General features: G+C 43.2%; 1 protein-coding gene across 1 annotated transcript in view; it reads right to left on the bottom strand.

Annotated features, from left to right (window-relative positions):
- TRPA1 (transient receptor potential cation channel, subfamily A, member 1) overlaps window positions 1–10,835 on the bottom strand; it is a 55,426-nt gene extending 44,591 nt beyond the window's left edge. Inside the window, 4 exon segments of the mRNA XM_010846958.1 lie at window positions 2,333–2,508; window positions 5,176–5,335; window positions 10,729–10,754; window positions 10,757–10,835. Coding sequence (XP_010845260.1) covers window positions 2,333–2,508; window positions 5,176–5,335; window positions 10,729–10,754; window positions 10,757–10,835 — 441 coding nt within the window.
- Window positions 10,836–11,218: the final 383 nt, after the last annotated feature.

The raw sequence follows: 11,218 nt of genomic DNA, 5'->3' as shown, positions 1-11,218 counted from the left end.
GAATGCTCAAACTACCACACAATTGCACTCATCTCACACGCTAGTAAAGTAATGCTCAAAATTCTCCAAGCCAGGCTTCAACAGTACCTGAACCGTGAACTTCCAGATGTTCAAGCTGGATTTAAAAAAGGCAGAGGAACCAGAGATCAAATTGCCAACATCCGTTGGATCACTGAAAAAGCAAGAGAGTTCCAGAAAAACACCTACTTCTGCTTTATTGACTATGCCAAAGCCTTTGATTGTGTAGATCACAACAAACCATGGAAAATTCTTAAAGAGATGGGAATACCAGACCAGCTGACCTGCCTCCTGAGAAATCTGCATGCAGATCAGGAAGCAACAGTTATAACTGGACATGGAACAACAGATTGGCTCCTAATCAGGAAAGGAGTAAGTCAAGGCTGTATATTGTAACCCTGCTTATGTAACTTATATGCAAAGTACGTCATGCAAAATGCTGGGCTGGATGAAACACAAGCTGGAATTAAGATTGCTGGGAGAAATATCAATAACCTAAAATATGCAGATGACCCCACCCTTATGGCAGAAAGCAAAGAAGAACTAAAGAGCCTCTTGATGAAAGTGAAAGAGGAGAGTGAAAAAGCTGGCTTAAAACCCAACATTCAGAAAACTAAGATCATGGCATCTGGTCCCATCACTTCATGGCAAATAGATGGGGAAGGAGTGAGAGACTTTATTTTTTGGGGCTCCAAAAATTACTGCAGATGGTGACTACAGCCATGAAATTAAAAGATGCATGCTCCTTGGAAGAAAAGCTATGACCAACCTAGACAGCATATTAAAAAGCAGAGACATTACTTTGCCAACAAGTCTGTTTAGTCAAAGCTATGGTTTTTCCAGTAGTCATGTATGGATGTGAGAGTTGTACTATAAAGAAAGCTGAGTGCCGAAGAATTGATGCTTTTGAACTGCGGTCTTGGAGAACACTCTTTAGAGTCCCTTGGACTGCAAGGAGATCCAGCCAGTCCATCCTAAAGAAAATCAGTCCTGAAAATTCATTGAAAGGACTGATGCTGAAGCTGAAACTTCAAAACTTTGGCCATCTGATGGAAGAACTGACTCCTTTGAAAAGCCCCTGATGCTGGGAAAGACTGACGGCAGGAAGAGAAGGGGCCGACAGAGGATGCGATGGTTGGATGTCATCACCGACTCACTGGACATGAGTTTGAGCAAGCTCCAGGAGTTGGTGAAGGACAGGGAAGCCTGGCGTGCTGCAGTCCATTGTGCTGCAAAGAGTCAGACACGACTAAGCAACTGAACTGAACTAGGTCATGAAGGCAGAACCCTCACGAGTGGGATTAGCACTCTTATAAACGAAAGCCCAGAAAGTTCTCATTCCTTCCTCAACATGAAGACACAGAGAGACAAAGGCCGCCTATGAACCAGGAATCAGGCCCTTACCAGATACCAAATCTGCCACTGCCTCAATCTCGGACAACCCAGCCTCCACAGCTGTGAGAGACAGCTGTTGTTCACGCCACTGGGTCTGCGGTTTTCTGTGATAGCAGCCGGAACTGTGACACAACAGCCATGTCATCCTTCGCAACGTTTTTCCTAAAGGAAAATTTACTGCAAGGTCCAAATTACCTACCTCAGAAATGAATTTCTAGAATATAATTCATTTGTAAACTGCATTTCTCAAGGCTTCCTCTATTTGACCCAATTCACTCTCTTAAAAAAATACTAAGAAATTTCCCCATATTATGATTATGTCTTCTGCTAAGATATGCCATCCACTAGGGCCTGTCACTGACTCTCACAAAAACAATAAATCCTAATTATATTTCCTCTCTTCACAGAGGCAGTGGTCACCTCCTTTTTTTGAAGCATTAGATCAGCCAGGTAAAAGCAGTAAAACCCTGACTTGAGAAACATAAAAATGAAGACAAATTTCCTAACTCTTGCTTTCTCCTCCTAACTCTTACATAGTAACTAAGCACGTTATTTAATTCATTCTCTTCCTCAGTTTCCTCAGCTATGAAATGGGGATAATAATAGTCTTATTTTATAGATTTTTTAAAATGGGGATTTAAAAACCAAAAACACAGAAGGCTCCTAAACACAGAAAAAGGCTGGTAGCTGATACATAAGAACTAATCAAGAAAATAAGATGGTGCTTATTATTCTTCACGTCATCATCATCACGATCACTATGGAGATGGTTTTGGTCAGAAGAAAAGCCAACTTTAAAATCATCACATGTTGTTGGCCCTGGCAGCCGAGGTTGGCCTTTTGGACAAAGTAGACATAGCTGGACCTGAGGCCCGACCCACGCTACGTTGCTTGGCCTGGGGACCACCAGCAAGCTCACCTTCATCACGTCGTTGTACCCGCCCTGCACAGCCACATGCAGCGGGGCCATCATGCTGCAGTTTCGGAGGTTTGGGTTGGCTCCTTTGCGAAGAAGAAACTTAACACTTTCCACCTGGTTTTTTCCTGCGGCCCAATGCAGTGGGGTATTTCCATAATCATCCATCACATTCAGTACTAGAAAAAGACAGCAAAATACAGGTGAGACGTTGCTTGGATTGTACTCGGCACCTACTGCATGCCTATTTACTGCAAAGCTCGGTGCCCAGTCCCATGGTAGAGGCTTCACCTTCTTTAGGAGAAATAAAAAGATAGCTTCAGTTCTCAAAAACATCTAACAGACACCTTTGGGGCTGCATGTCAGTGATGGCACTGACTTTGTCAAATGAGTTAGCTGTCAATCTGTAGGATCCATAGGAAATAGGTCTTCCTATTGCTACATGCTTTTATCTGTGCTATGAATTTGGGGATTTGTTGCAAAGCATTGAGCTTATATAAAAGTAACAACTCTACACCAGGCAACTCTAAGTTCCACGCAGCCATTATATCATCCAACCCTCTGATAGCTCACAGAGGCCATGACCATTTTTCAGAAAGATGAGGACTAGAGAGGTTCAAAATCTTGCCAACATTATGCAGCCAGTAAGAGCTCTGTAAGCTGACTTAGCTCTTTGAATCTCAGTTTTCTCATATTCAAATTTGGTGGAAGGAAGGAAAGAGGGGAGGGAGGAAGAGAAAGGAGTGTAACAGATAGGTACACCTTGCAATATTCTTAGGAGAAGAATATCAAATCATGTCCTTAAAGATCTTAATGGGGTGTTTGGCCTTTAGCAATGGTTCAAAAAAATGTTAGTGAGAAAAAAGATGCACCACTAACAAACACAAGACTAGAATTAGAGCTTGTGCACCTTGATGCCATACATGGTTTTGACATACTTCTACAATATATCATTGTATTATTTACCCTGTGATTAGCATGCCCTTTGACACTACAGGATTTACTTTATATCTGCTCTAAAATAGACACTACCGTCTGCTTTATCAACCATTTTAATTGGTGGTAGTGTATTTTTATGTCTGAAGAGAAGGGAAAAGAGCTCATTCATAAATATGACTTAAGGACCACCTACAATGCCTGGAATCCTGCTGCAGCCATATTTCTCATTTCTCTCCTTTTTAACATTTATCTCCCCACTATCTTCTCTCAGTCACTCCAGTGCCTCATTCTCAACCACACACACACACACACTCACACACACACATACTCTCTCTCTCTCTCACATACTCACACACATCCCTTGACCATTCTGTCTAATCAAGACAAAGCACCACACTCAGCATTTCATTTAGCACCAAACCTCATGAAACCATGGCCAAAACTTACAAACTCCAACTCATCAATTAAATAACTTGAATTTGGCTTTTACCACCATTGCTTTTCATAAATCACTTTTACAGAGGTCAGGAGGCCTTCTAATGTCAAGGTTATTGTGTCTCCTTTCTATGTGATCTCTCTGTGGTACCTGATCCTTCTAACTAATCTCTCCCTTGGCTCATGTGCCATCAATCTCATGCATCACTGTCTTCACCATTGTTTTTCTGGCTTTTCCTCTGCCCTCTGACCCTGAGCATTGGTGTTTTACCCTTAGCCACCTTCAATGGCAATTCTATGGTCTTCTAAAGGATTTTCATTCATTTACACAATTTGAGCTACTTCCTATGCAATACTGGCCCTGTAGTGTGACCCTTTCCTTCTATATTTTTGGTCTACTAGATACAAGGTATTAGGCTACAAGTCTACTAGAAATTTTCAAGTGGATGTCCCCTGGGCCTTTTAAACTCAGTATGACCATATTTAAATTATTTCCTCACATTCACTTTTCTTCTGTTTTCTTATACACCTTCTTTTCCAGATGGCTAGACTATTAATCTAATTCCTAAATTAAGAATGTCAACATCAGTACACCTTTTCATCACTTACTCCTTGCATTCAATCTTTATCAAGCACTTTCCACTCTACATGTGAAATAGCCCCTGAATCTCTCCCTTTCTCCTTATTCCAATCTCAAAACCCTAGTGGATGCTCAACTTCTCTTTACTACTAAAATAGCTTTTTAACTGACCTTCATCTTACATTAAATAATAATGGTCTTATTACACCACCTCACTGCTTAAATCTCTGTGTCATCCTGCTTCCTTATCAACTACAGCTGAGTTTCTCAGAGAAGGCTGGGGGCACAAGGCTGGGGAGGATGTGACATCTTCTTGGGGTGTCAATTTTATTGACACGATAAGGGTGGCACTAGAGGTAAAGAACCCACCTGCCAATGCAGGAGACATAAGAGATGGGCGTTCGATCCCTGGGTCGGGAAAATCCCCTGGAGAAGGAAATGGCTAGCCATTCTACTATTCTCGCCTGGAGAATCCCATGGACAGAGGAGCCTGGTGGGCTATAGTCCACAGGGTCTCAAAGAGACAGACACAACTGAAGTGACTTAGCATGTGCACACTGCAAGCAAGCAATTTAAGTATGTGATGACCTCAGTGGAAACAGTATATAAGAATACATGAAATACACATTAATTTTTATGATCTATCATGCAATTGCAAAGAAAATCTGCACTGGCAGTGGGCTGCCCCAGATCCTTGCACTGTCCTCTGCAGTATTTCTGTGGAAAAGATTGAAGGGCATTGGCTGGAGGAAAGACCACATTCCTGAGTGAGACATTCAGGCCCTTTTTGATCTGGAACTAATCAACCCTCCAGAATCATTTCATTCCACTCTTTCCAAATGAGTCTATTGAGATGATGAAATACATAGCACTAGCTGTAAAGTTCTGTTACCTTCACAGGAGGATTCATTGACAATCATCTCCATCAGCTCCACTTGACCTTCTTCTGCAGCATGGTGCAAAGGTGAGGCATTCACATCATCATATTTTTTAAATCTCTTTTGTTTCTTCACAAAGTTTTGTAAACCGCATTTGTTTCCCTCGAACACCACCTAGAAGTATATACAAAATTGTTACCTTAAATAAGCATATATAAAACTTAGTATAATAAATTCATTGTCAAAGGATTATCATCCAAGCTAGTTCTTGTGCTTATGATAAAGTAAATAATTTTTTTTTTTCTGAAGAACACAAAATGTTTAGACATATAGAGCATGCCCCAGAGCATACATGCTCAGTTGTGTTTGACTCGTTGTGACCCTACGGACTGTAGCCCGCCAGGCTCCTCTGTCCATGGGTTTTTCCAGGCAAGAATACTGGAGTGGGTAGCCATTTCCTACTCCAGGAGATCTTCTGAACCTAGGAATCGAACCTGTGTCTCCTTAATTGCCTGGCTGATTCTTAGACATATAGAAAGAAAGTGAAAGTGTTAGTCAGTCATGTGTGACTCTTTGAGGCCCCCTGAACTGTAGTCCGCCGACCCCCTCTATCCATGGAATTCTCCAGGCACGAACACTGGAGTGGGTAGCCATTCCCTTCTCCAGGAGATCTTCCTGACCCAAGGATCGAACCCAGGTCTGCAAATGCTTTTACATTGATAAGCACATTAAATAAATAATTTGATTTTCTGATCCCAAACCTGTATATGCTGTATAAATAAAGGCCTTGAGAAGAGTTTGGAAGTAAATGTAATAGATGCGAGCTGAGAAGAAAATAAGTAGAGTGAAAACATAGAGGCATTGTCTCTTCTAGGTGAAAAATGTACTGAAACCACAGCACAAGGGATTCTGGTTGATGAAAAAAGATTTTCGTGAATGCAAGGAGTAAGAGTAGAAGCTAAATTACTGTCCTTTCTTTGGCCTTCCTGCTGATAGTCAATTCCCATCCAATGTGTTCCTAGGTAATGGAGATAGAATCATATTGAAGGATGGTGATGTAAGTCTCTTGGTCAGTTATCTTGAACAGCTGCCCACTCTCCTCTGGGAATGAACTATCCCCCCTCTTTTGATGACTTGGATTCTGAGCCAGGCCAAGTCAGGTCAGGTGCAGTGCCTCATGGTTCTCTGCAGGCAGGAAGGGCTAGCATTTAGTTTAGTTCAGTTCAGTTGCTCAACCATGTCCGACTCTTTGCGACCCCATGGACTGCAGCATTCCAGGCTTCCCTGTCCATCACCAACACCCAGAGCTTGCTCAAACTCATGTCCATCAAGTTGGTGATGCCATCCAACCATCTCATCCTCTGTCATCCCCTTCTCCTCCTGCCTTCAATCTTTCCCAGCATCAGGGTCTTTTCCAATACTCTTTTCCAGTCAGAGTCAGTTTTTCACATCAGGTGACCAAAGAACTTGAGCTTCAGCCTCAGCATCAGCCCTTCCAATCAATATTCAGGACTGATTTCCTTTAGGATGGACTGGTCTGATCTTGCAGTCCAAGGGACTCTCAAGAATCTTCTCCAACACCACAGCTCAAAAGCATCAATTCTTTGGCACTCAGCTTTCTTTATAGTCCAACTCTCACATCCATACATGACTACTGGAGAAACCATAGCTTTGACTAGACGGACCTTTGTTGGCAAAGTAGTATCTCTGCTTTTTAATATGCTGTCTAGGTTTGTTGTGGCTTTTCTTCCAAGGAGCAAGAGTCTTTTAATTTCATGGCTGCAGTCACCATCTGCATGGATTTTGGAGCCCCCCAAAATTAAAGTCTCTCACTGTTTCTACTGTCTGTGTACTTACTTACCACCAGAGATCAAGACACTGAGAGGTTACATTGTTTACCCAAAGGCACACAGTAAGGAACAAAGTTAGAATTTGAATGGAAGGTACATGGAATACAGATTTTGTCTGACTGATGAATGCCAAAAATCCAATATACAGTGGAGACTGAAGTTGTGATAGAGAAACTGTGTGATAAAGTTTCCAGATCATAAAAACAAACTTTGCAGGACAAGTTCCATAAGTTTTGGGCATAGTTGGCAGTTGTCACTGGCCTGGAAAAGTATGATTCCAAACACACATTAATGTCCACTGACGTCAGGGAGGAGAAAGAACTTTCTAGAATATCTAAATTTTCTCTAAGATTTGTTTTCTTCATGCTCTTTATATTCTTTATTATAACTGCACTAAAGATGACTTATCATGGATGACAGTATATTTCTTCCTTGTGAAATTTCAAGGTGTTGATATTCTGCTTTTGATTCATTCTCACAAGGTATGAAATTTCCAAATTTATATATATTCAGTAATAGATTTAAAATTAGCTCTTCACAGAAGTAGGCTCTTTTTCAATGTCTCACCCCATCAAAGGAAGTGTTTACCTGACTCCATTAGGAAGTATTATAGCACTTGAAATTGATACGTTCTTCCAGTAATAATAAAGGAATTCTATCGTCTACCCCACAGTGTCAAAAAGAGCAATTTACAGGTCTACTCAGTGATGTGCAGTCAACACAAACCCAATTACACACTCTTTGACAGCCAGGCCTGGGTTCAGAGGCTCATGAGGTACTGCTGAGTTCACAATGATAACAAAGCATCTAAATATTTTATACAAGCTCATCAGATGTGCTGTCTGAATTTAGTTCACGGCATGTTACCTAGGCTTCCAAGAGATTTCTTTAAAGAAAGTACTGAGAGTCAAGGATGTCATCTAGACAAGTTATTACACATTCAGTCAATAGAGTTTTCTGCTGTCACAGGTCACTTCACATTCTTTCCGGTTCTGAACTCTATGACTAGATACAGGATGTAACAGACTAGACCACGTTTGTTGTTGTTCAGTCGCTGAGTTGTGTCTGACTCTTTGCGACCCCACGGCCTGCAGCACACCAGGCTTCCCTGTCCTTCACCATCTCTCAGAGTTTGCTCAAATTCATGTCCATTGAGTAGGTGACACTCTCTTAACCATCTTATCATCTGCCTCCCCCTTCTTCTCCTGCCCTCAATCTTTCCCAGCATCAGGATCTTTTCCAGTGAGTTGTCTCTTCACATCAGGTGGCCAGAGTATTGGAGCTTCAGCGTTAGCACCAATGATTATTCAATATTTCAATGAATATTCAGGGTTGATTTCCTTTAGGATTGATTGGTTAGTTCTCCTATTATGTTTAAAGAAGCTAATTCTGAGTTCTTTAAACTGGAGGTATCAAATACACCTATTTTAGGTGGTTTTAATGAAATACATATAAGCAGTATGGGGCAAAAAGGAAGGAAATTATTACAATGAGAGATTTTAACAAATGGGAGATTATAACCATGAGAATTAAGTAAGGTAAGTGTTAGTCACTCAGTCGTGCCCAACTCTATACAATCCCCCCATGAACTGTAGCCTGCCAGGCTCCTCTGTCCATGGAATTCTCCAGGCGAGAATACTGAGTAGTTAGCCATTTCCTCCTCCATGGGATCTTCCCGACTCAAGGATTGAACCCAGGTCTCCTGTATTGCAGGTGGATTCATTACTGTCTGAGCCATCAGGGAAGCCCATAACAATGAGAAATTAAGGCCCAATGCTAAAGTATTAACTCCCTTGAAACAAAGTCATTGGAAAAGATTAAAAGCATCAGTCAGATGATTCATATTCCACATTTCTAATCTTGTAAGTTTTCTGCTGTACTTCGATTTTGTCAGGATTCCTGAGATGTGTGTGCATGCTGGAGAAAATATTGTACACCATGTCTTCTTAATGAGGAAATCCTTAGAGTTCAGAACTCTCCAGAGTGCTACATGTATTCGTTTGTAATTAGTCTCACTGCTGAGATTTCTACAGGATGATTTAAAGTCAGGTAACAAAATAAAATGTATAAATCCCTCAATCTATAAGCTTGACTGTGGTTTTCAAAAGCCTTAGATAACATAAATGCTTCTGCTGGATTTAGGCAAGAAAACTAAACAAAGACAAATAAAAACACAAAGAAAGTAAGTTTGAGACACTGTATTGCAAAATTCCTTCACTGATTATCTCCAGAAAACAGAGACCACATTGATAAGTAAAGAAAGTACATTTGGTGTGATTTTCAAAATTAAAAATTTTTTTCCAGTCCCTTAATGTTAATTCCAAAGATGCTATCCTAGTGTTTGACATTCACTTATAACTTCAGTTCTTTGTATTAAGCTAAAAGACCATAGTTATTATACTAATATTAAGGAGGAGGAAAAGTATTTAATCTGGATTTAATCTGGATGCACCTTGGGAGGCCTGGTGTGTGGTTTTATGTAATTTTCTATGCATGCCTGACTCACATGCAGAATTAAAAACACTGTCTATTCACCTAACCTATTTAGAGGGCAACTTGGCAATTTCTACCAAAATTAAGCCCATAGGTGACTTTAGATCCTACTAGGCCTTTAACATACTCATTAAGGTACTGTAGACAGAGGAAGCCATATCTACACTCACAGACACTCAATCACGTGTGTAATAGCACAACAGAACAAACACACACGTGTTGGTCTGGTAAAGCATAACACATTCATACAAGGGAATATTATAAAGCTGCTAAGAAGAATGAGATACATCTCCAGCGGCTAATTTTGAAAGTATTCCGAAATATATTCCATGAGCAAATCCAAGTGTAAATGGTTTCACCATGCAAAGACATTTGTGGTGGCGTTGGAGAGAGCTTTTAATTCTTTTAATGTTTAAAAAGAGATGTTTCCTCCTACTGACAACGTGAGGCATCCAGCGATGAGTTTTCTGAGCATCCCATAGCCTCCGCCCTCAGTTAGCACCATCAGCCAGCAGCAACCTGAGCTGGTGCAGCCTTTTGGTTAAAGTGACTTTGGAATCCGCAAAAGAAACAGAAGCCCCATCCTAGTCCTTGGGACCTCCGGAAGACCACCTACCTAGCTTCGAAGGGTCTCCTCCCTCAAAGTCCCTTCCGACTGACTGCCCCAGCCCCTGGAGGAGTCTGCCCACCCGTCCTCCAATCCCTGCAACACCTCACTGTTAGGTTCTGCTTCCATTTCCCTCCGCAAGACAAGCATGCTTCTAGAACCCCAAACTCCTATTAAGCAGCTAGCTCTCCGACCGCCAGATTCAGCCATCTAGTTGTTTGGTTCTAAATAAAATCTGTAAAAAGGAGAACAGCACGCACTCCAAAACTGGTTCCGATTTTGGCACCAGGCAGTTGCGGCCAAATGCTAGCGGTACTTTGGGGGTAGATCTCCTCACGCTGCAGCTGCCCACCACAAGCAAGAGCAGGGTGAACAAACAAGCAAACAGGAAGGACAAAGCCGGCACCTGCTGGCGGGCGCCTTTTAAGAACGCGGCTCCCCGAGTTCCCCACTTCCCGAGGTCCATCCTGGACCGCACGCACACCCCAAGCAGACAGCCCTCACCTGGCCGGGTCCTCCCATCCCGGGGCTGCCCGCTAGGAAACTTCGAGTCGAGGAGGGTAAAGTTAGGAAGAGCCGACCCGCGCCCGGACTTGCGAGCGCGCCCGCCCGGGTACCTTGAAGTCATTGCTGTTGCCTTGTGGTCCTCCACTCCCAGGCAGACGAAGTCCCGGGGCTCCTTCTTCTCCCCGGGGCGCAGCATCTTCCTCAGGCTTCGCCTCATTGACCACGCCCCGGACGCCACCTGCGGCAGCTGCTCCCCGCGGGCGCGGGCACCTAGGGCGAGACAGTCGCCGTGAGCCGGCGCCGGGCGCGGCCTGGGCGCTACCGGCGCGGGCGCCGCTGGAGTCCGCGCCGGAGCTCAGAGCTCTTCCGCCCACGGCGGTCCCGGGGAGAAAGGAGGTTTGCTCTGCGTGAGGCCGGGAGGACTTCTGGCCAGAGTTGCCCGGCTCGGGCTACTTGTAGGGCAGGAAGCAGGAGGGGCGCGTGGAGGGGTGGGGACGCGCCATCGTGTCCACGCGCGGCCAGGGGGAGGCCGCGCCATGTGTGTCCCCGGGCGGTAAGCGCAACCGGCTGCAGCAGCGCACCCTTGAGTCTAGGTGTCAG

The sequence above is a fragment of the Bison bison genome, unplaced genomic scaffold, assembly GCF_000754665.1.
Source record: "Bison bison bison isolate TAMUID 2011002044 unplaced genomic scaffold, Bison_UMD1.0 scf7180017864241, whole genome shotgun sequence".
Taxonomy (NCBI): domain Eukaryota; kingdom Metazoa; phylum Chordata; class Mammalia; order Artiodactyla; family Bovidae; genus Bison; species Bison bison.
Note: the sequence above shows the minus strand (reverse complement) of the source record. Positions and strands in the feature narration are given on the sequence as shown.